Below are 23,611 nucleotides of genomic sequence, written 5' to 3'. Positions count from 1 at the left end.
TCAGTAACTGGTTTAAAGCTAACACAAGGCATCCTACCCTGCAGTTTGACTACAACAGACAGATCCCTAGCGAGAGCAAGCTCAGAGCAATCAGATCACTAAGTAACATTTTGCTGTTGCAGAATGACTGAACCAGCAAATCCAAAGGGTTAGCAATTGATGAGCTGCTGTAACCCGAGTGCTGTATTCCTTCTGCACCACCAACTCGAGTGTCAGCAGTGCTCAAGCTTTTAACCTCCTCCCAGCCGCTCTGCTCAGCCACCTAACCCAAATACCATTTCATTCCAGTGAGCAATTTACGTATGTGGGCATGAGTCAGATTAGAGACGAGATTCATGCATCAGACCAACCTGGCAGGGAAGATGACACTAATGCACCCTTTCACGTTGAAAATGAAGAAGATACGTTAATATTCTTGCATTGCAACTTGTGATGTAGCGGCACATAATGATCAAAAGCCCCAGAGACAGCTTTGAAACAACAAAGGCCTGATACGTGCCTGTCATCTGTGAGTCTGTTACATTATCATAGAATATACAACCACAGCCTTAAACACACAGTCACAGCAGCTGTGCTAAACAACTTTGACTTTCTCCAGGAAAAAAAATAAAACTGTCTTGATTTTTGCTTTAATTTAACCTAAGTTTTTTAACAGCAAAGATAAAGGTTGCTCATCACAGAGATAATAAAAGATATTACTGTTACTACTGTTCCACGAAACAGTTTGTCCAAATCTCAAAAATGGCAGGGATAGCAAAGGCTTAGGCTGAGTGAGGACACTGAGCATGTGTGAAGGCCTACTGACTTACCTTCCATTTCTTTTCTTTCAAATTTTTGCACCTTCAGTCTTTCTAGGGATAGACTTGATTTAATTGCTCGTACGGCAAAACATAACACTTACAACTTTTTCCCAGTTGCCACATTTCTACTTGACCCCGAATAGAAACATGACAGAAATAATGGTTACAGCAGAATCAGGAAGTTTTCAGAGTGAAATGGAAAATGTTGTTATCAACCTTAATTTCCCTGTCAGATAAGCAGCTGCTGTATATGAAATTGCAAACATTTGAAAAGCAAGCACTGTGAGAGTTTGCACCACTGTAGTTATATGTTTTAGCAAGAAAGACTTTATCCAGCTGTAATGCTTATTATTCCACAATAAGACTTACCATTTATTAACAAAAGAAAAATAACAAGTTAATAGCTTTATTTCATAACAGAATAGATTTAGCACAGCACACATCTTGGGCTGTGTTCGGTTAAAACAATCACATGGAATATGAAGAGGTGCTGTTTGGGGAATTTTTGTTTACCATCTTGGCTATGATCATACAGATGCTCTTCCAACTGGACATAGGATATGTCCTAGAAACTTCAGCACACCGTGTGCCTGCACAGAGAGAAGATCCAGGTCCTGAAGCTATGTCTATGCTGCAGGCCAGAGGCATGTTTGCAGCATGTCCACACAGATCTGGGCTAGTTTTATCTTACAGAGCATGACAGCAGTAATATCATGGCAGTCACTGCGATAACAACATTTCATTCTGTCAACAGCAAAACAGCATCGTGGTATTATAAAACCTTTTGAAAATGGGGACTGAGAGGGCTGTAGGACTATGGATGACACCACCTCTCTCTCTCCCTTCATTGAACACCAACTGCCCCGTGTGGATGACTGTGCTAGCAGTGTGGGACCTGTATTTTGGGAACTTCATCCCCTGGTACAGGACACAAGCATGAAGCGGTGCTGGAAGACTGATCCTTACTCTCCCTGGGCACAAGTCTGCCTGCCTAGACCCAGCTTCTACCTCATCCTACTTATTCTAGGACACAGATTGTCCCCATAAGCATAGCACTTCTGATCCAGTAGACAGTGACTTTGCTAGATGGTGAGGTTTTGGTAGCAAGAAGTGGGAGCAGGTGTGTCTCTGTTCCCTGATCACCATAGCGTACCTGCTCCCAAATTCATCTGATCTTCTCATTCCTAGAAAAGCTCACCCCATAGGTGAAGGCATAGCACAAGCTGAGAGCAGACCTCTTCAGGCTTCCTTCACCTCCTCTTCTCCCAGGACCCACCAACCTGGCTAGGTCGATTCATGGGACAGTTCTCTCTTTACAGGGGCAGAGAAGGGCCAGGCAGGGGCAGGGCTCGGTGCTACTGAATAGGACAAAGACAAATACTACAAAGGACACAGTAATTTCACCCCCCAGTAACTGCTACCACTTGGCATCAACCTTATTTAGATTCATGACACTACAAATGGTATTAGGGCATCGCCCATCAAGACATGGACATTTAAGCTGCAGAAGCTCATCTGTGATTGTTAAACAGGGAAGTTAAAGCTCCCATCCATGTAGCATAGTAATTAATCTAAAACTAATTTAGGTACATCTCTACCTGCTTCGGTCAAAACTGCAACTCTAGTGTAGGCATACCTTACTTCCCTGCATCTAGCACCTTCTCTTCTTATTTTTGCCTTAAAGAGTGGGACAAAACAGTATCAAAATACTGAACTTTCAAAGCTAGCTAACCTGCACGCTACCTTCCTCTAAATGTTGCAGACATCATCATCTCCAGAAACAAAGATCAACCTCTGTGGGCCCAGAGCACAAACACCAGCAATTTGCTTAGAAGGATCAGAAATCTTGATCCTTTCCAAAATCTGAAGTCATTATCGTGTCAGGGACTGTAAAAGGCACTCCATCAGAAACAGCTAGAATTGTCTTCATTACATTGCCTATCTATAATTTATCTCTGCATTCACATTTGAAGTAAAACTTTTTAGTGAGATGGATTTAGCAGTCTGGAGAAACTGGAAAAAATACATCCGATGGAATTATTTGTTAAAATACTCCAGATATGTAGGTAGATTTACACAGGTTCTAGGTAAATAAAATTAGGCACATAATTTAAAAATCTGCAATTTATATAGCAGTCACATTAAATATGATCTAAATATAAACAAATAACAGTGTCTAGATTTTACCATAGCTTCAGTTTGACAATCTGAAAAATTCTGTAGACATTATTTAGGCTTCAAAACACTTCTAGTACCTACAAACTCCACTTTGCAGCTGTGAAAACTATAACACAGCATGGTGAAGTGACACAAATCAGGAACCAAAAAATGTCAAGTCATAGAAGAGAAGCTTTTAATATGAACAGCGTTAATACAGGATGGCAGCTTCTGGCCATTTGCATCTTAGGATCAGTAGTTAATGGACAGGCAAGGGAACACTAAGTCACACTCACCACACTTCCAGCACAATACTAAACCTGTTAATGTTGTCCTCTCTTTTTGCTGTAACTTTGGTTAGCAGTTCTCTTCCACACTAGCAGACATGTCTGCATGCATGTTACAGCCTCCACCCTGCAGATATTCACTACAAGGTGTCGTGCATGTTCCTAGGATGCCAGTTATCGCTATGGTGTCAGCAAGGCTTCCCCAACCGCACCTATCAGAAAATGCTTGCAGAGATGCAACTTCACTTCTGAGCCAAGTCCCGGTCTTGCTAGCTCCACTGCCACCCCAACCATCCTAATGGGATGACAGCAGTGGGAGAGAGGCTCCCTTTATCCATTAGCGAGAAAACACAAACACAGCAGCTTGACAAATGCAGTAGCAAGAACCTGAGTTAGATGGGTTTTCCACATACAAAGCTCCCTGCCTGGCTGCTGGAGTCTCTCTGATTGCCAGCAGAGGACTTGGAAGGCATTTTGCTGATGAGATCAAGACAAGATTTTAAAGCTCAGCATGTAGGATCTACCCACTGGAAGAGGAGCAGACAGCATCTGGCCTCAGACCAATCTCAGCTGAAAACAGTTCAAACTAGTCTAATGGGGAGGCAGACATTAGTTAGGGGTTAGTATAAGCACTCAGCGGATTACCTGCCCTTTTTTCTGGTCCCAATACAAGTGTAAATGAAGTAGCTGAGAGACCTAGCAAGGGAAAAAAGAGAGCCATTGTGGCAACACACATAAAAGCTTTGAAAATAAGGTCTATTTGAAGCATAAGTAATCAAGGCGAGGCATGAGCATGACACTGGGCACCAATGTGCAGGGACTGACATACACATAAAAAGCAGGGACACCCACCTGTGGACTACACCTTTGAACGTAGGTTCTCCCTTCCTCAGCTTTCCCAGAGAGATGGAGAAACCACTCTATAACCCCAGCTGACAGGGTGTTACCTAGCAAGTGTGTTGAAAGAGTAAAGCAAATTATAAACACAATGGGCTGTCACTCCACTCTTTGCATTTGATTGATGCTTCCCACTGGAGAAACCTCAAGTGTCTGGCTACCTCTGTAATCCAGACTTAAGATCATTAAGAACAGAGTGCATTTATGACTAATTTAGGCACAGGATTAGGTGAGGGGCATGTGGCAGTCATTTTAGTCCTGGTGACGAACAGGTCTTCTCAGAAGTAGGGTAATGCTGGGGAATTACTAATGGCAATGAGTGAGAGTTTGCATGCAGAAGCATATTGTGCCCGGTTGCAGGCAGGCCCTGCTAACAGAAAAACCACTGACTTTATGCTCTGAGCACAGGCCTGAGTGAAGGAGGAAATTACTTCTGCCACCATATGAACACAAAAACCTACAAGCAATATCCTCCTGGCCAGGGCTTGCGTGCCGTGCCTAGCCTGAAACAGCTACCTGGTTTGGAGATGTCAGACGGTACTAAAGACTCAAAGGGAAATCAGCTGACGTTAATGTTGATGGTGGAAACTTAATTTCATCCACCCTTTGTTTGTGCAGTTCATTTCCTCTCCTGGGAACTGTTTGTTATTGTCTCTCCCAGTCTGGTTTCTCCCTGTAAATTTATTGTTTGGTTCTGCTGTCCTGTGTATTGACTGGCTATTGTCTGCTTCTTAGAGACACCAACGAAAGAGCCAACAAGAGAGATAAACTGGAAATAGCTATCTGGATTGTAGCTCAAACAGCACTGGGTTCTTACTGATTTAGGAAAAAACAGATTCTCAAAGATTTAAGAATGAAGACACATCACGCCATGACAGGAACAGTTCACAAAATACTGTGATCAGTGGCACACTACCGTATGTTTCAAGAAAGCCATTAGTTGTTTCTCCTTGTTGAAAGATCTCAGCCACGAGATCTTTGATTTTGGATCCCAAATGCGGATCCTTTAAAGGAAGCTACCTCCAAAAGCAGTGTGCTCAGCCTTCTAAGATAACACAGATCCCAAAAGGTTTCTCAAACTCTGTATGCTACATCACTCCTGACTTCCCTAGCTCTCGGCCACGTTACAGGCCGGGGCAGACAACGTGGCCATTACAGATACAGTACTAAGCAGACTAGCTAGAACTGTCCTCTGACATGTTTGGGAAGCGAAGAAACACTCTCCCTCCGAGTAATGGGATCTAATCATTACAAAGAGGCTTTATCCAGTGTCTTAAAGGGAAGGATGCTCCCCACCCCTTGCCTCCCTCCTTCCTAATTCAAGTAAAAGTGCAGTTCTCCACTGTCATGCCACAAAAGGCAGCATCTCTCTCCTGCACAAGTTTTTGCTCCAAACTCCCACAGTAAACAGGTCTCAATTCTCATGGAAAATTAGGGATCTAAATACTGTCTTTCAGGCAGTTGCACTGGCTATACTAGCCAGATACTAGAAATTAATTAAAAGATGTTGTTTGACTAGAAAGGATAAAATTTAAATCATCACCAGTATTTCCCTTCTAATGCCCTGGTTTAAAAAACAGCAAACACACCGGGAAGCTTCCTGATAAATTTCTTGGGACTAAGGGAGCGTAAAGTAGTGGAGCTGTGACATCCCAGGGGATAGTGAACCCAAAGGTGGAAATAGAAGTGATGATGCCGGACCAGACAGCTGGTTGCGAGCTGAAGCAGTTTGGGAACTGCTGACACTGCACTCCTGAGCGTGGAACATACTGAAACCCTCCTGCCTTCGTCTGCATGCCTGGTCCTTTTAACTGATAACCAGAGTGATTGCTAGCTTTGGCAGCACTGCAAGCCATATTTCCCCACTCATGAAAGGCTCCTGGACAGTTTCTCAGACCTATTAGGCACAAACGGGCTTTTCATCGACACCAGTCATGCATGCTTGCTCCCTCCACCTCATTTACAATCTCCTGCCAAGGCACTGCATCCACTGCCAGCAGCACGCTGTGCTCCACTCCCCTTTCTAAAGGCGGGCTGTACCAAGGGGCACACAACAGGCTACACCACTGGCTGCTATGCAAACAGTCCCTGTCCTACACACAGGAGGGCAGAAGAAGGTACATTATCAGAAACCTCTGGGTTGCGATGATCTGTTGGCTGTGGGATGTCTTCTACAGCTCTCCTTTGATGAGCAGAGTTGAGCTTGGGGATGGTTAAGCAGTTGGGAGCAGGATTTGTCTTGGGAGTGGGGAAAGACGTTGGCCTGTTTCGCAGAATTGGTTTGTTCCGGGTGAGGAATAAGGATATGTGCAAACAGGATCTGGGAAACCCAGGAGCTTGAAGAGGGTCAGAGAGCTGGGGTAGAGTGTAAAACTGGTGATGGGAGGGTTGCAGAGACAGAGGAGGCAATGGGGTGGGTCTTGGGAAGAGAAGCAGGGAGTAGAAGGGTTGGGGACTGGGGACAGGGCAAAGCAGCAGGTGATGGGAGGCTCCAGGTGACAGGCAGAGGATGAGAGAGTGGTGGGAGCATGCTGACAGCTAGGGAGTACATACAAGTGTGCTCGAGGAGGCTGGTGCTGCCTCCAAGCCCTTGGTACCTCTCTTCACTGCAGCTGCACACATCCCAGCCGCTGACATTAGAAACCTGACTGGTGCCAATGAAAAGCCCACTTATGCCCAGGCCTCCATCTGATGACTCCACTGCCTGGCCAAAGCCTTGCACCTGCCCCACTACTGGGGCTGTAACAGACTTCTTGCTGCTCCCCTTCTGCTGTGACCGAAAAGCAGGATCCTTTTCTGCTTCTCCTCTCCTCCCCCGAGGTGAGCTGGAAAGAAGCTGGTGGTCAATGCCCAGGGCCCTTCAGGGGCGCAAATAGCTGAACTAGTTGGAACTAATTGAAAACACACAAAAAGCAGCAGGATTTACTGCCCGGTCATCTAATCCCACCACTTAATACTGACCCACTTGAAGTCACAGTGTGTGACAGAATGACCAAGCAACGAGGACAGGATTATAGAACCCCAAATGAGATTACGCTCCTTGGTGGGGACTCAAGCTGCTGGGGGCAGGGAAAAGATCTGTGCTGAGCACCTAGCAGGGGTAATAAGACCAGATATCCAGTGCTCTGTCTGCTTAGAGAGCATCAAAAATAGACTCTTTGGAGAGAGAGAAAACACCCAAGCAGGCCAGCTGGGCAGACTCAGGGCACTTGGGACACTGACAGCTCCTCAGCCTGTAAAATGAATTGGCACAGGTTTGTGCCAGTGTTAGCACAACTGTGGCTTCAAAACAAAACAGAGCAGGGGAAGGGAGCAGGAGGAAGGGGAGGGGAGACAAGCCTGTACTTGGCTAACTAAAACTGTAGGCTATTTAAGATAGAAAGGGTGAAAAGGGCCAGGGGATCAGAGACAAGGAAGGTGAGGCTGTGCACAGATTGCAGCATCTTAGCCCATGGTAAATAGATAAATAGCAGCCTATCACACAAAACCAGTAATCAGAGAGCCAGCCACATTTTCCTGCACAATGGATAAAAAGAATGAAGAGATGGGCCTTGCCCAAAGATCTTTTCACAAAAGATCATGATGGATCCTGTGGGAGCACAAGAAAATCAGTTACCACAGCTCAGAGAGAGAGAGGACAGGGCTATTCACAGTGGGAGATGTCTCCAAGTACAGGAGCCTGTATATTTAACGTCATTTACTGAAAACAGATCTGTACGGAATACCCTTTCAGCCCAGAATCTCACTGTGTATTTGCCACCAGAAGATGCTCACTTGCAAAGTCTGAGGGTCCACTTCTTAATACAAAAGCATTTCTTCCTCACCCATTAATTCAACTGAATCAGGAAATAAGACAGATCCTCACATTCACTTAGTGGTAAAAGTCATGCTTTCCATGCGAGCTGCAGGAGCTTAGTGCTTCTGAACTGGTCATCTCTATAGGTTCCAATTTTAGCATGATCCTTTAAAGGCTGAAACCCAATGAACCTGTTCAGGGCTCAGTTTCCCATCTACACTCAACACTTAGCACAGGCTAGCTGGATACCCTTAAAGCTTGGCATTGGAAAAGCCAGGATAAGCCTTAGAAGTAGTATGCTCTTTCCTCCCTCCCTAGAAACTTCCCCTTAAGGACAACACTGCAGTCTTGTCTAGCATTTGTCAGCTCAAAGTGTTTTCCAGATAATTAGTCATTTAAACTTCTCTCACGCAGGATAACCTAGCTCTGTTATACCTCCTCCTCAAGTGAGGAAGTAAGGGCGTTGACAAACATTTAAAAGCAGCTGAAATCCAGGGCAACAGCAGCTGTTACCACCCGTACCTGCTTTAGCGCTCCACTCTTACAAACAGCTCCCTTCACAGCAGCAGGGACAGCTAAATGGAGACACGTCCACACCCAAGCCATCACCCTTCACATCCTGAATAGCTGAGGAACCCCAGCTCAGCACTTCTGTACTGCAACACATCAGGCTGTAAATCACAGCCATTCAGCCCTCCATGCCCAAAAGACAACAAATTTAGTCTGAGAAGGGACAGGAGCTGCTTTAACCATTCCTGACTATTACACCATGAAGAATGTAAATGTATTAAGAGTGTGATTCCACGAGCAGCAGAGCTAATCTGTCTTCTTCCCACGACCAGGAAGGGAAGCTCTTGGCTTTCCATTCCTCTGACCATACTCCTCACAATGCAGTCCTGTCCCTTCCCTTGTGCTGGCTCAGACACTTGAGACACATTTGTAGGCTCAAAAAACAGTGTTCCTTTTCTTTCTCTTTGTGGATTACCTTTCTGACAGATTAGAGATAACCTGAGGAGGTCCAAACTGCTGATGCACAGTAACCCACTGGGAGCAGGAGCATTACCCCATTTTGGAGGAAGAGAGATGTCAGATCAGCTCACTGGCTCTTGGATCTGTACCCTGAGGCACATAGAAGCCAGCAACTTGCTGGAGGCCAAATGCCAAAGTGGTGAAGGAAGATAGGAGTCATATTTTTCCTCATATATTCAGAGTAATTTAAATGTCAAAGTTGAAGCAAAGACATGAACAGTTCTTGCTTTGTTATAAGAATCAGTAAATCAATCAATCCAATAACAACCTCTGAATCCTATCAATAGATCATTTTCCACCTCCCCAAATTACCATGCAGGAAAGACTCTTCTGGTCCACTTATAGGTTGCAATATCTCAAATGTCTTCTCTCAAGTTAGGCTGGCAGATGTGCCATAAAACAATACCACACAAGGCACAGAGTTGCTTTCTTCCAGCACTGAACGGGGAGCTTCATTAAGTCATGGAAAACAAAGGCTTCCTTGTACCCTGGAGATTCTTCTCCCTTCTACCCAGCTGCCCAAAGCCACTGGAGCCACATTTCAAGGCAGTGAGATTCTTCAGAACAACACCAGAAAAGCAGAACAGTGGGAAGAAAAACTGTGGTGCTGACGGTTCATTCAAGTTGAAGAGCTGAAGACACTGTTGCAGTCCTGAGATAAACAGGTTGGCACTGTGGGTCTGGGCTACTGTTGATCTTCTCATATTCAGGAACTATGCAAACAGGAGCCAGAATTCCTTTGGGATTCACACATAGTTTCTCACTCTGTCCTAGAAACAGCTCTAGCACAGAGTGTCTGCAGCACCTTGTAGGAAGGGGCTCAGAGGCAGTGCTCCAAAACAGGCATTCCAAGAGCCTATTTATGTCCATGGTGCCACTTCTTCAGGCTTACATAGCAGCAGTAAAAGTGTTGTGTCATGAAGGCATCACACAAATGTTGTTTTGTTGAGCACGTAATACACAGCTTTGCCTTAGCTCCACATTTATCTCAGGTTTCAATCCAGGTATGGATTAGCTAGCAGTCCCTGGGTTAGCAGAGCCTCCCCACTGAAGAGCAACAGTTCAGGAGAAGAACTGAGCCAGGCCTGACAGCCACAGGCTGCACAATGCTTGGCAGGGAAAAGGGAAGCTATTTTTGTTTTTTTCTTTGGAACAGGATATAGCTTTTACATATCCTTGCGATCCTACATGGGCATGACGCATAGCAGGGGCTCCCCACTTCTATAATACCTCGTATTCAACATGCTTTATAGGCTTTATGGATTTGGCCTCCTAAGGATGTATTATGCATTTTTACACAAGGTAAGGTCAAGACACACTAAAATGATGTGCGTGAAGCCACATCAAAAGCATTTGACAGAGGAAAATAACTTATTTCAACTCCCATTCACACTTTTTTCCAAATACCAGTACCCACCTTGTCTGTATGTTTCTACTATCCTTTTGCAAGAGACATTGTATCTGACTGCATGAAAGCCATAGCTTTTCTACACGTCTCCCCCAAAACACGAGGGTATAGTCACTGTGCACAACTACCCTAAGCCATGATAATCCCCGGCCAGAGAGCAGGACCACAAAATGCAGTTATCAAGTCCTTGCAGCTTTTATGAACACAAAGAAACAGAGATAACAGCTATTTTCTGGTTCTGGCTCTAAGACAGGAACAGAGTACAGGATACATGTTCTCAGATGAGACCACTCATCCAATATCTACTCATTCTCCAAAAGCAACTAATACCACTTTCCATTCACTCTTACATAAACATGTCTCCAGAGAATTATACACCTGGTATGTTATGTGTAAGCCTTGCAGACAAACTTTTAGCCTTCACAAACTTCAGATCACATCTGCTTTCTGTCAGTACCCAAATTATAGGTCACTAGATCCTCCAGACTTCTCAACAATTCAGTATAATAATTGAAAAACTGGGGTGCAGACGGCCTTTTCCTTCACTGCAGAAGGTGTCGACCCAAAAAAAAAAAAAAAAAAAAAAAAAAAAAAAAAAAAAAAAAAAATTCCCCTGCCAGTGTGTTAACTGTGTTCACCTAATGTCAGACTCTTTCATGAAAGCATGCTCCTATTTTGACAGTGAAAATGAAGAGCACAGGCTGTGATGAACAGAACTGCTAACGCTGTCACCTTGGTACTGATGGAAAATAAAAAATTCAACAGAGGCCTGAGGCAGACCTTAGCCTTAATCCTTCGTTTCCAACCTCCTATAGGTTCACTATGTGCCACACTTAGTGTCTTCATCCCAAGAGGCACCTGCACGGCTGGTGAATGGGGAATTGGGAGGCATGATCAAAATCAGTGAGAGAATCCCTACCCTCACCATCTCTCCCCCTCCACTGTGGCTGCTGTTGGTGATGGATGCAGATGAGATGCTAATGTCACCATCCTGACCTGCATCTTTACCTTTGAAGCGGCCATGACGGCTGCCGTGGCTGCGACGTTCAGCCCCCGCTTCCCGAAGTGCACAAGGGCATCGTAGCTCCGGTCTTTTGCCTGGACAAGGCAGTCATCGATCTCCTGTCACAGCAGACAACAAAACAAAACAAAAAGCACAAGAAGGAAAAGTTCAGAGTACTCCCAGCCTCAAACTCTTGGCAGGGCCAGGTCATCATTTATGGAGGCAGACATCCTCCATTTTTTCCACCTTGGCTGGAGAGAAGTTCCCAGCCAGTGTTTGCAAATAGGAAAAGGTCTGCAGGGGAGCAGTAACTCCCATTGCAGGCCTTGGGAACTCTCTTCTGCGAATGGAGGATTGGGACCCAAAGTTTGGATACACTTGTACAGTGCAACCACCACCAATAGGTCCTGGAAGCAAGGCAAACGCATCCACCTGGGCAGAAAAGACCAGGGTGTGTCAGGAGCCGTTTGCAATCTATGGACTGTAAAGATGAATTGGATTGCCCTGTAGTTAAAAAATAATCATATTATGACACTAGGCAGCTGCAGCTGTATTGCCCTGGGTCCAGGACTGGTGGTCTCAGAAGTATTCGAGATATGTCTGCACATCACTGCAGTGTCCTGCTTCAACATGCCCATGGAATTGGTAGGCTCAGAGCTTCTGGACTTTTATGCTGCTCAATATACAGTGAAATGGTTATGAAAATTGCTGCCCCCACCCTCCCTTCCCCAAGACACAGGTGTCTGGATGATAATGGATGACAATGACTTCTAGTACTCAGCTACTGGATGTGCTGGGTTAGTAGGGACTGGAGGCTGTGAGAAGCTGCTGGCTGTTTAGTAATTCCCTCCATATTCCTAGTAGATAAGAGATGGCAACCCAAAAGGCACGAGCACTACTTGTGAGAAGCATAAGCAGAAGTTCCCAGGAAGCAGAGAGAGAGGGGACTGATTTCCACTGTCCTTCCTGGACAGGACTAAGATACAACTGTTCATGCACTGCTTGTGGCTAAACAGAGGTCTTTCATTTCCACAGTTGCCAATGTGAGAAAGTTATTCACTTCTTAGTAGGTTGCATGTTGATATGTGACTGACAGCTGTTCTTGGCCGATGTATCCACATGAGCCAAATAGATCTGCCTGACAATGTCTCATTCACAGCCACAGGAATCTCCTAGGCAGCCAAATGATCCAAGCTGTAATGCCTGCCCGTCCTAACCCCCCCAAAATTAGCATCATGAATTTGAGCAAGATATTTCTCAACCCAGGACCTCAACATGCTACATGCCTGACTTCAGCATGCTATATGTCTCTCAGCCAGACAAATGCTTCCTAAGCTCCTTTCAGACAGGCTTAGTTATTTGTCTCATTGCTGCAATGTTTTAGGCAGAGCTGGGAACAAAGTTAAGGAGCCCTGCAGACCCTGTTTCTCTAACTGTTATATCCAGCCACAACATAGCACTCCAGCTATATTCAGCCAGTACATGCAAAGCAGCTCAAGAGGTATTTTTATCCCCCTCCCTCCCAACTTCTCAAGTGCACAAAGATAAGTTAATATGTGTGAGCACACTGAATAGATGACAGTATTTAAAAACACAACAACCACAAAGAACAAAAACACCAACCAAAAGGAGATGCTCAAATTATAGAGGAAGAGAATCGGCAACTCCCAGTCCTTCAATGAAAATGAGTGATACAAGGACTGGAGTAAACACACTGTTGATCTGCTCCACCCAGTGAGGACCTGGGCATCTGTGATTACCTTTTCTTTTGAAGACAGCGTTGGATGCACAAATTTCCTGTACAGGAGGCTGGAGCCTTTTGTGTATGGAGACAGCAGCCAAGCTACAAAAGCTATTTTGAGTTCATAGTAGAATGGAAACCTAGAAGAAAAAGAGCTGTTAATGTCCGCTCCCAATTTAACTACTGCCCTTAATTAGAGATGCTCCGCACAGGAAGGGACTGGCCAGTCTAACTTAGGGCAGCTTTTACTTACCAAAGAATCCAAAGACCTAAACACATTCACGCACCTTTGCACACATCACAACTAGACATATGAGTAAATCTTTACTCAGATATCAGAACCATTATTTAATGGTCTAGAAGAGACTCTGCTGTGTGATAAGAGAAGCTTTCTACATGCAAAGAGCACAGATGCTGCCTTTGCAGCATCAACAGTCATTATGAGGGAGCAAAGAACAAACCAGCAAATCATTATTTCATTGATATATTTACGCACCTTTCATCTCTCTGCCTTTCTGCTTTTAAGATAACAGTTATCTGACAAACTGAAATACAAGAACCTTTATTGTCCAAGCAACATAAAGGTGCAGAACCACATTTTCAGGTAGCAGCGCAAATAACTAACATCAGGACATGCTTTGGCTGTAACAAGAAGGCAGGGACTTCTTGAGGTTAGATTATCCAGACTCTTTTCTGGAGGACAAAGCCTAGAGCTCAAGGCTGGCCAGCTAGCAGCATCCTCATGCGGGCAGGCATGTTGTTGCCAGCAGTGTGACAAACCAACGCTACCCTTTGTAAGCAGGGGCAAGCGGGAGCAGCACAGAGACCCTGTGATGGCTGTGCACCAGCCCAGCTGGACCCAGACAGACTCCTGCTGTGCTAGCGCAGCACTGTCACCGAGCCAGCTGGACCATACAGCATCCAGGTCTGACCCGATGGGCCTCTGCAATGCTTTTCTCTGAGCATGGATTTGCCATGTTGGTCTTCCACCTCACTGAGGATCTCTACAGCATGCTTGATTTCACAGGCTGGACAAGCCCTGTGTCTTTCATCCTGAGAGACCCACATAATACACCCTCCAAAAAAACAAATCTCCAGATGAACACAGTGGAGGTAGATCTGCATGCAAATTAGACAGAGAGACCATAACGTCTTTTATCTCCTTTTCAACAGATCTGATGTGTTGCCAAGTATCCCCAATTCCCTTTGTCTGAAAGACTCACTAGAGGCATGCAGTGCTATGCAGGAACAGCCTTTAGGTGAAGGCCGTGCACTACAGTTAAATTTTCATCCTGAAGTCTACTGACCTCACTGGTTTCCACTAGAAAGCCCTTACTACAAAGGGCAACCAAGCAACGAACATTTCCAAACTTGGGCATTCAAATTGAAGGAACTGAATTTGGTATTTCGGCATTTATATGCTCTCATCTTGACAAGAGGTCACCAGGAATCCTTTCACTGGCACCAGAGAGCCCACATCAGTATGGACTGTCGCTGTCCTCCATCAAATCATAAGCCCAGCCTAACCAGGAACAGGCCTGGCAAAACATCCCAGAAACAACTACTCGCATAGCGAACTACAAACAAAATCCTGTGCCACAGGGCTGTTTCTGCCTGATCCCTAGAGTCTGTGTATTTACTGTAAGACACAGCTAGGTAGATCTAGAACTATGCCTGCAGCTAAAGCTTCTGCTGTTTACGTGATTATCTCTGCAAGCATCCAACTTGGCAATCAGCTGCACCCCTCTCTGACAGGCAGGGGACAGAGACTCCTGTAATGATTTCTCACTAATGAGATATCAGTGAGCAGCTCCATCTTCCTTCTTGCTTCTCCTATGACAGCACTGAGAAAGGAAGCATGTCTCCTCTAGACAAAACACCTCTATGCACCTGAAGCTGCTAACCCCATGTTCAGGAGGCAGTACACCTCTGTGACCCCTTCTTCCCCTTGTAAACATTTCCATTTTCTTTCTGTCTCATGCCAAAGACCGTCTCCCATCTGGTGCTCACCAGCAAAGAAAGATATCCGTGAATGTCTCTGCTGTCGTGAAGAGCGCGAATATGATCCAGTACATCATCCATTTGACCTAGTAAACAAAAACAGTAGTCAGTTCGTTTTCCCCCAGGAGCCTTGAACTACCTCTCACAGGCACAAGTACACAGAATAATTCTCACAGAAAAAAGGTTCTTCCCCCACCCCCTTGCACTGTGTATTTAACAATTACTATGGACTTGAAGATGCCAGAGGTCCCCCCACCTCAGCACATAACACAAGTCAGATTTCCACACAGGCCCTTGGGAAGGAGGACTGTGGCCTTTAGGACTGGTGTCATGAAAAGAAGAGCAGCCTGACTCTGTCCCTACAGAGGAAGCTCAACTGGCCAGCAGAGGACCGCTGCCCTACTCAGGGCATTAAAATTCTCACTTGGCTCATCTTAATAGCAAAAATTTATACTAGAGTGTTGCCCAAACTGGAATTAAGACAAAATGTAATTACTTATATAATATCTACAGGCAGGGGAAACTAGTCAGGATGAGATAAAGAGGTTACTTCATAATTTATCAGGAGTCCTGGCTAACTGGGAAGGTCCCAATGGACTGGAGACTAGCAGACATGATGCCCATCTACAAGAAGGTCCAGAAGGAGGATCCAGGGAACCACAGACCTATCAGTCTGACCTTGGTGCCGGGGAAGATTATGGAGCAGATTACCTCGAGTGCCATTACATACTATTTACAGGACAACCAGACGATCAGGCCCAATCAACATGGGCTTATGAAGGGCAGGTCCTGCTTAATGAACCTGATCTCCTTCTATGACAAGGTGACCCGCTTGGTGGATGAGGGAAAGGCTGTGGATGTTACTTACCTAGACTTCAGTAAAGCCTTTGATGCTGTTCCCCACAGCATTCTTATGAAAAAAATGGCTACTCGAGGCATACACTCTGCTGGATCAAACACTGGCTGGATGGCCGGGCCCAGAGAGCGGTAGTGAATGGACTTAAATCCAGTCACAAGTGGTGTTCCCCAGGGCTCAGTGTTGGGGCCACTCCTGTTTAATATCTTTATTAATGATCATGATGAGAAGATTGAGAGCACCCTCAGTAAGTCTGCAGATGACATCAAGTTAGGTGGAGTGTTGATCTGCTTGAGGGTAGGAGGGCTCTTCAGAGGGACCTGGACAGGCTGGATTAATGGGCTGAGACCAATAGTATGAGGTTCAACAAGGCCGAGTGCCAGGTCCTGCACTTGGGCCACAACAGCCCCATGCAATGCTACAGGCTTGGGGAGGAGTGGCTGGTAAGCTGCCCAGCAGAAAAGGACCTGGGGGTGTTGACTGACAGGCAGCTGAACATGAGCCTGCAGTGTGCCCAGGTGGTCAAGGCAGCCAACGGCATGCTGGCCTGCATCAGGAATAGTGTAGCAAGCAGGGCTAGAGAAGTCATTGTCCCACTGTACTCGGCCCTGCTGTGGCCGCGCCTTGAATACTGTGCTCAATTTTGGGCGCCACAGTATAAGAAGGACATTGAGGTGCTGGAGAAGGTCCAGAGAAGGGCAACGAAGCTGGTAAAGAGTCTTGAGAATAAGTCTTATGAGAAGCGGCTGAGGGACTTGGGGTTGCTGACTGTAACAGGCTGCCCAGGGAAGTGGTTGAATCACCATTCTTGGATGTATTTAAAAGCCATCTAGATATGGTGCTCAGGGACATGGTTTAGAAGTCAGCCTGGTAGAGTGAGATAATGGTTGGACTTAATGATCTTAAAGGTCTTTTCCAGCCATAACAATTCTATGATTCTATACTGCCCATCCCATGATGCAGGGCTCAGGAGCACAATCTTATTGAATTAGCAGTGCTTTCTCACATCCACACCCTGAGCCCACTGCAGCAACATGGGCAAGTACATCAGCTTAAATCCCCTACCTGGGGATTAGGTGAGAGCATTTTACCTCACGCTGGTAGTGAAAGCATGTGCCGTGCTGTCACGGTGTTCAACTATGGTAACTCCACTGTGGGGTGGATCGCTTGGTGGGCAATTTATGGACGGTCTCTTTTGCAGTGATAGTGACAGACACCAAAAGAGTCTTTGGGGACCGGGACTTGGTCAGGAAAACTGTAGTATCTCGAGTAATTCACTAATCTGGGGATTTTTGTCACTGAGCACTAAACGGCATTTAAAAGCACAGCTAAACTACACTGATGTATGCAGTATTGGTTCTTGGGCTGTAAAGAAACAACGTATTTGCCATATGCCATCAGCACTTCCAGTGATTTTTATCAAGTGATGTGGTGCTGCTCTTCTGTGGCACTGTTGCCACAGAGATGATGTAAGGAATAATTTCCAAGTATTGGAGATGAGAGTGAAACCTTTTATTCTCCCTTTTCCATTTTTTTTTCATTGTAAAACTGTAAAACTTAAAGTTCAAAACTTACAGTTCAAACAGCTTTAAGAATCTCTCTCCACAGGAAAAGCGATGGTAAGACACAAGTCGTTAATTTAACTGAAAATTGTTGTCTAATAAGCTATATTTAGAAATGGACATCCTTAAGCAGCTTTGCTGGAATGTGAGAAAGCTTAAGGAAGTAAAAACCATGAAAATCCATGAATTAGAGAACTGGACCGTGTTACCTAAGGTTGGGATAATTGCAACAGAATAAGGGAAGGCTGGAAATAAGGCAGTACAAGAGGGATACCTACACCAGGTGCTCCTCTGGGGATGGGAGAACGGAGGTGGCAATAAATCTGGATCTCACCAGTTCTGAAATGGCTTTCCTCCATCTTCTCCCCAATGCAGTGGGGACAGTACCTGTATTCTCTCTCCATCTCCATGCAGGTACTGAAATTATTCCCTGAGCACCTGTCATTCAGCTATATAACTGCTCTGCTGGGATTTACATGTATATTTATATTTAGTGTTACAGCTGTAGAATGGCACTGCCAAATGCCTGACAGCATTGTCTTCCCAGGGCAGCTTCTGCCAGACTTTTTACATAACTGTGACTCCCTCAAAACCTCACTGCCAGCACAGTTCTGTCAGTTAGACATTACTGCCAGCAAAACTTTTAAACACAAACCAAGACCTGGTGCGGATGGGCTTGAATCAGCCTAAAACACCATTTATCAAAATGGCTATTACCAAGCAAAATAAAAATAAACTACAGTGATATAAGTTTTGACTAGTTCATGAAGAGTTTGTACTGTGTCAGTGTAAATTACTACAGTGCAGACCAGGTCTTAGATTAGCTGTTCCCACATTTGGGTCATGTCCTCATGTGTCTGACCGGAGTTCCTCTTTTGCAATTGAATTCCCAACAGGAATTCGACCCTTCAACAAAATAGTTTCCATAAAGGTACTATGAAAACATCAAGTATCAGTGGCACACAATGCTTGGGGATGCTAGCGCACATCTTCAGCATTTCCAAGTAAAGTGTGTACAAACCTTGAGAAGCACAGCTGTGCGAGGTCTGCGGGGACATTTTGCCTTAAGTATCTGATGTGTTCTGTAACACTTATGATTCCCAAAATATCCAAAAACATTATCTGAAGGAAGGGACTGACAGAAAGCAAAAATCTCAGCAACACAATGAGACCCAGTTTGACTTTCACTAAGGACTTAATGGGATAGCCATCTGTGCTGCTACCCAGAGGAGAAAATGGGCTTGTTATCCTTGGGATCTTGAGAGGATTGAAGAGTCAAGATCTGGAGGCTGAACAGCGAAGTTAGAGCTCAGGTTGTGAAGGGCACTACAAATCTTACTGGAACCCAACAGCATCCAAGTGGTTTTGATTCTCCCACATTTCACTTCCTTGATGGTCCCATGTGCCTTTAGAAACTGGGGCCCGGGGAAGATTTCTCAGCAAAAGGACAGGACAGCACACCCAGTTGCCAGACCTGCCTGTAAATAGGTCATCCCACAAGGAAGGATGTTTCTATGTGAGGATTCAGTCACATTTGCTTCCTCTGATCCTTGTTTTGAATGAGCAGCTAAAGCTTCAAGGCTTTTCAAAAAGGCTTTGATTTATGCTGCTCTTCAGAAACAAAGGAAAACACGCAAAGCTCTGGATGCCAAACACCTTTTAAGTCAGCCGTATATAGCTCGCACCACCAGAGAAACAGCATACATTTGTCAAAGAGCACATCAACTCTGCAGAGGAGCCAGAAGCACAAACCCGAGTCTCCTTATTTGAGTCTTGTGCCTAGCAATCAGCTGGTCCACCTTCAGGCCAGCCTTCCCCTTACTGGTTTATGAGCTTTCCCAGAATACAGGCAACACCTTTACAATGTGGTGAGAAGCAATCTTAGAAAACAAACCCTGCAGCACAGTCACAAACCTCATTACTCACATATTCTTTGATGTCCTTTGATTTCACGGCTTTGTAAGAATAATATGCGGGGTAAAGAGTGCCAAATATAAGCCTGGAAAAAAACAAACAACAAATAGATTAAATTGATTTCCAGTCACAGAGAAAGATATATTTTTTTCCTGTCTGTTAAATGTGTTTCTTGCACTAGTGAAAAGCATTAGGATGTGATTTAAGCTTGAGTGCACTAAGTACAGTACAGGAGTGATTTTGCATCACTGAATTCAGAGAAACTATTGCCAGTGACATGAATGAAGAGCAGGGATTCAGGTTGACTTTCCTTTTGCAACGGTTTCCACAGCTGTACCTTATGAATTACACACAAAACAAAGGAAACAAACCAAACCAAACCAAAAAAGGCCACCACACTTTTAAAAAGAAAATGAAAATCTGATTTCAAATTAAACTGCTATGACACCAGGAACATAGGAGTCTTGCTTTCAGAGGCAGGACAAAATAAGAATCATTTGTCTAAAATCCCTTCCACCTCTACTCATTACTCTGAAAAGCTGAAGGAGTTCTACCGACACAAGGTTTTGAATGCTGGGCCTTATCCTACATTAAATCTGCTACAGGGAAGAGCCCTGCACTGTTTGGTAAAGTCAATTTATGCTCGTCAAAGAAGGAGAAATTTGCCCACCAAGATACACCAACAGGATTAGACCTAAAAACCCCAGTTCTACTGTTCTTTCAGACAGTTTCCTTTAATTTTCAAGTCTGGAAAGGATGCTGTCAGCTTCAAGATTTCATGTAAGAAAGAAATAAGGATCCGTAAGTTAAAAATAGCACTACTGAGAGAAACATCGAGATTTTTTTATACTAACTCCTCTCTGCATCACTGCCTAGCAGCTCATTCACTTCGATTATTCTGGACATAAGCATAGGCTTGTCAAAACCACTTTGCCCTGCCCAGGTTTCAGTGAGTTTTATTCAATGCAGTAGGATGATGCTGCAAAGTCTGAATTTAATAGATTGCAGGGGAATGGTTATTGGCTTGCAACTACCCCTCTTTCCACTGGAGCTTTTGCTTTAAATTCATACAGCTGTTTCCACTGCTCTTGGGACTGGAAATGATCAATGTTTCAATCCCTAATTGTGAAGCCACATGGACCCACAGTCGTCTTTTCCATCTTGCCAGCAGCGTTCGTGTGCCGTGGGACTCATAATTACAGTTGAGTCCATTACATGCACAAGACATTAAAAATTAACATTCTGGGATATGGTGTACCATCATACTTCCTGTAGCTCAAGAAGGTATTTGTGAAAGAATGGGGTGAGCCAGCACACATCTTGATTTCCAAAGCAGTGACCGAAGACAATTTGCGTGCTATTCATCATGCTTACTGTAGCATAGCTTAGCAAAACCTGAAGCACAAAGCAGACCTCAGAAAAGCAGCTACTGAGTGAAGAGATTCAGTATTTTGCAGAGGCTTCACACTGGCTTCAAAATGCTTTGCTGGAAACAGTCAGCTCTGAACATTTTTCACCTACAGGGGCTGTGCTATATGCAAGGATTAGATACAAATGCTCAGAAAGGTTCTGGGAAACCACATACATTTTTGTCCCTTGCAGTATCTTAACAAACTGCAACATCAGTTAAGGCAAGGAACAACACACAAACAATAGCTTGATCCTGTTCTCACTGAAGCTAATAACAAATATTCCCTCTGAGTTCAATGGTAGCAGGACCTAATCCAAAGAAGGTAGAGCTCACAAAAGGAAGCAAGCTCCACAATATTCAGAAACTAACAGCTGAGCGCATGAATAATATTTTTGGCTCTACTTATAAAAAGTACCGCATTTCTGTCCTTCCTTCTTGGCCCAGGCCAGCTGCCATCTCACGCTTTTATTTCCTGCAAATAATCACTGAATGATTGATATTCATTTCCTCAGTTTGTACTGGTAACAGAAAGTAACTGGATCCTGAAGAAGCAAACAGTTTACGTGATCACTAGAAAAGAATTAGTTGCAGACAATAAACACTTGAAAAAAAAAATCCTATGAGGGAAGGAAACTGTGCAATAATTTTGCATATTCAGAGCAAGGGACAGTTAATAAGGTGATGTGCTCTCCCTAAATTGGAGACTGAGAGTTTCACTGATTTGCCTGGTAGCGTGTTGTGTGCATATATGGACATTTATTACTGCTATGGTTTACCAGACTGAAAACTGTTTTAAGGAATGTTGGATCCCAGTCTTGTCACTGCTGTAGCTTACTATGTGGCTTGGAGTCGCTTAACCTCTAGATACACCCTACAAAAGATGTTTAGGCATTTCTGTAAAGCATATTCAGGATTTTGGAGACAAATACCTGCACATGGGCATATTCCAAAATTTTTTCTTGAGGTTACTGTCTTCAGAGGGCTTCGGATCAGGCTTGAGTACAATTGATTTAATTCAAACACACACGTCAATCCTCTATCTCTTCCCTCGGTTCCTCTCCCCTGCTGAAGACAATACTTCTCTCTTCCCCCTCATCCAAGCTTCCTGTATATTTAAAGTTATCGTTGATTCATGCTTTCCTTTGTCCCCATGCTCAGACTGTTGCCAAATCACTCTTTCTGCACACTATACACAAAACCAAGGCTGATATTTTGTCCCTCTGTCCAAGCCACTAAGCCATTTCTTGTCTAAGTCTTCTTTCCAGCCTCCCTTGCGTGCTTTACTGCTCTCTACCCCACCTGGACACAACAGTGTTTAAACCTCTTCCCCCTGCCTCTTACACACACATGCACCCAGAGGTGACCCTTGCCTACCAAGCTAAAGTAATAATACTCCTATCCTTGACTTCCAGGGCCTGAAAACTGTTGTTGCTCCTACCTACTATTGGTTTGGTCTTTTATCACACCCCACCTCAGTCTCTTATCTCCTTTAATGGCTATAGTGCCACGAGCTTCTTACTCTGATATACCTTGTATGTCTTCTTCCACACCCTGGAGTTCCTGTGCTCCTTGCTCCTCCATTGCGTATCAGCCCATTACCTCTAAAACAAGCTGCTTCCTGACAGTTACCCTGACAGCCCACACCACACAAATTCCAACCATCACATTCCCCAGTTCCCCCTCATTTTTCTCATCTTCTTCTGCAACACTCCAGTTCTACCTGACGGTCTCTGAACCACACCACAGGACCTTCAGCTTTCCTCCACGCATCCTCAAAATAGCAGCACAGACCCTCAGTTCCCTCCTGCCACTGCCAGCTGAACTGGAAACGACATGTGCTATGATTCCTTCTGTAGTACATGCATTGATTCTGACTGGTGCCTACCAGTTGGTAAGCTAAATCAACAACCTACCTATGCAGTTAACACTGCAGCTTTTACCTCCTGGCAGGCACTGCTATGAGACAATCTCCTTCCCAGCAACTAATTCTTATGAATAATGTAGAAACATAATATTTGAGAGCTCTCTGACCCATCTATTTTGGCCACAATTACTTTGCAGATCCAAAAGTTAGAAGCAGTGGAAAAACAGACTGCTTAAGCCTCATTTCCTTAGGAAACCAGGCTACAAATACAGAGTCAACCCACTCCCCACCCATTTCCATCTTTCAAAGCTCCTTTGAATGAGCTATGTACCCTGGAAAGCCTTGGCTCTTTTACCCTCTGTGCAAAAGCAGAAGCATACATCCTGATCAGCAAACCAGGGACTCCCAGAGTTTGATGTAGTAATTGCTATGTTTAAAGCTAGAGAGACGTGTTCTTACAGTCTGGGCTAAAACAAAAACATACCCTCAAGGTTACAGGGAAAGGCAAGGAAGTAGTGACATTCATCAGTGAGTTGGGAAAAGCTCGCTTGCAGTACTAAACAAATAACCACAATAGTCTAACAATTCTTACACTGCTCCGTGCTGGAGGTCTACATCAATTACAATTGCCTTGAAAAAGGACAAAACAGCAGCTGTAAAGAAATCACTGAAGAGTTAACTAATTATGCAACAGGAGGCAAAAATCTAAGTAAAAGGTTAGTCTCCCTGAAGAATAGGATAAGGATTAATGCTGAAGATCTTATAATCCTATTAGGCACATCAGAAGCAGCAATCCCCAATCTGGACCGCTACGTGCATTTCCGGTCATTCTTTGTCAAAAGGGACACAGCGGAGGCAGAAGGGGAAAGGAGAAGGGCAACGAAA

General features: G+C 44.6%; 1 protein-coding gene across 2 annotated transcripts in view; it reads right to left on the bottom strand.

Moving 5' to 3' along the window:
• The window catches only part of REEP1 (receptor accessory protein 1), a 42,652-nt gene extending 23,122 nt beyond the window's left edge, over positions 1–19,530 (bottom strand). Inside the window, exons 1-4 of one of the 2 annotated variants that reach the window (XM_009882519.1) lie at positions 19,464–19,530; positions 15,129–15,205; positions 13,138–13,258; positions 11,383–11,496 (exon numbers count right to left, since the gene is read on the bottom strand). In XM_009882519.1, the coding sequence (XP_009880821.1) occupies positions 11,383–11,496; positions 13,138–13,258; positions 15,129–15,196 (303 nt within the window). In that variant the 5' untranslated portion in view covers positions 15,197–15,205; positions 19,464–19,530. The remainder of the gene's footprint in view (positions 1–11,382; positions 11,497–13,137; positions 13,259–15,128; positions 15,206–19,463) is intronic. The other variant, XM_009882520.1, reaches the window with a different exon arrangement.
• Between the last annotated feature and the right edge of the window lie 4,081 nt (positions 19,531–23,611).

The sequence above is a fragment of the Charadrius vociferus genome, unplaced genomic scaffold, assembly GCF_000708025.1.
Source record: "Charadrius vociferus isolate BGI_N301 unplaced genomic scaffold, ASM70802v2 scaffold213, whole genome shotgun sequence".
Classification (NCBI taxonomy): Eukaryota; Metazoa; Chordata; class Aves; order Charadriiformes; family Charadriidae; genus Charadrius; species Charadrius vociferus.
Note: the sequence above shows the minus strand (reverse complement) of the source record. Positions and strands in the feature narration are given on the sequence as shown.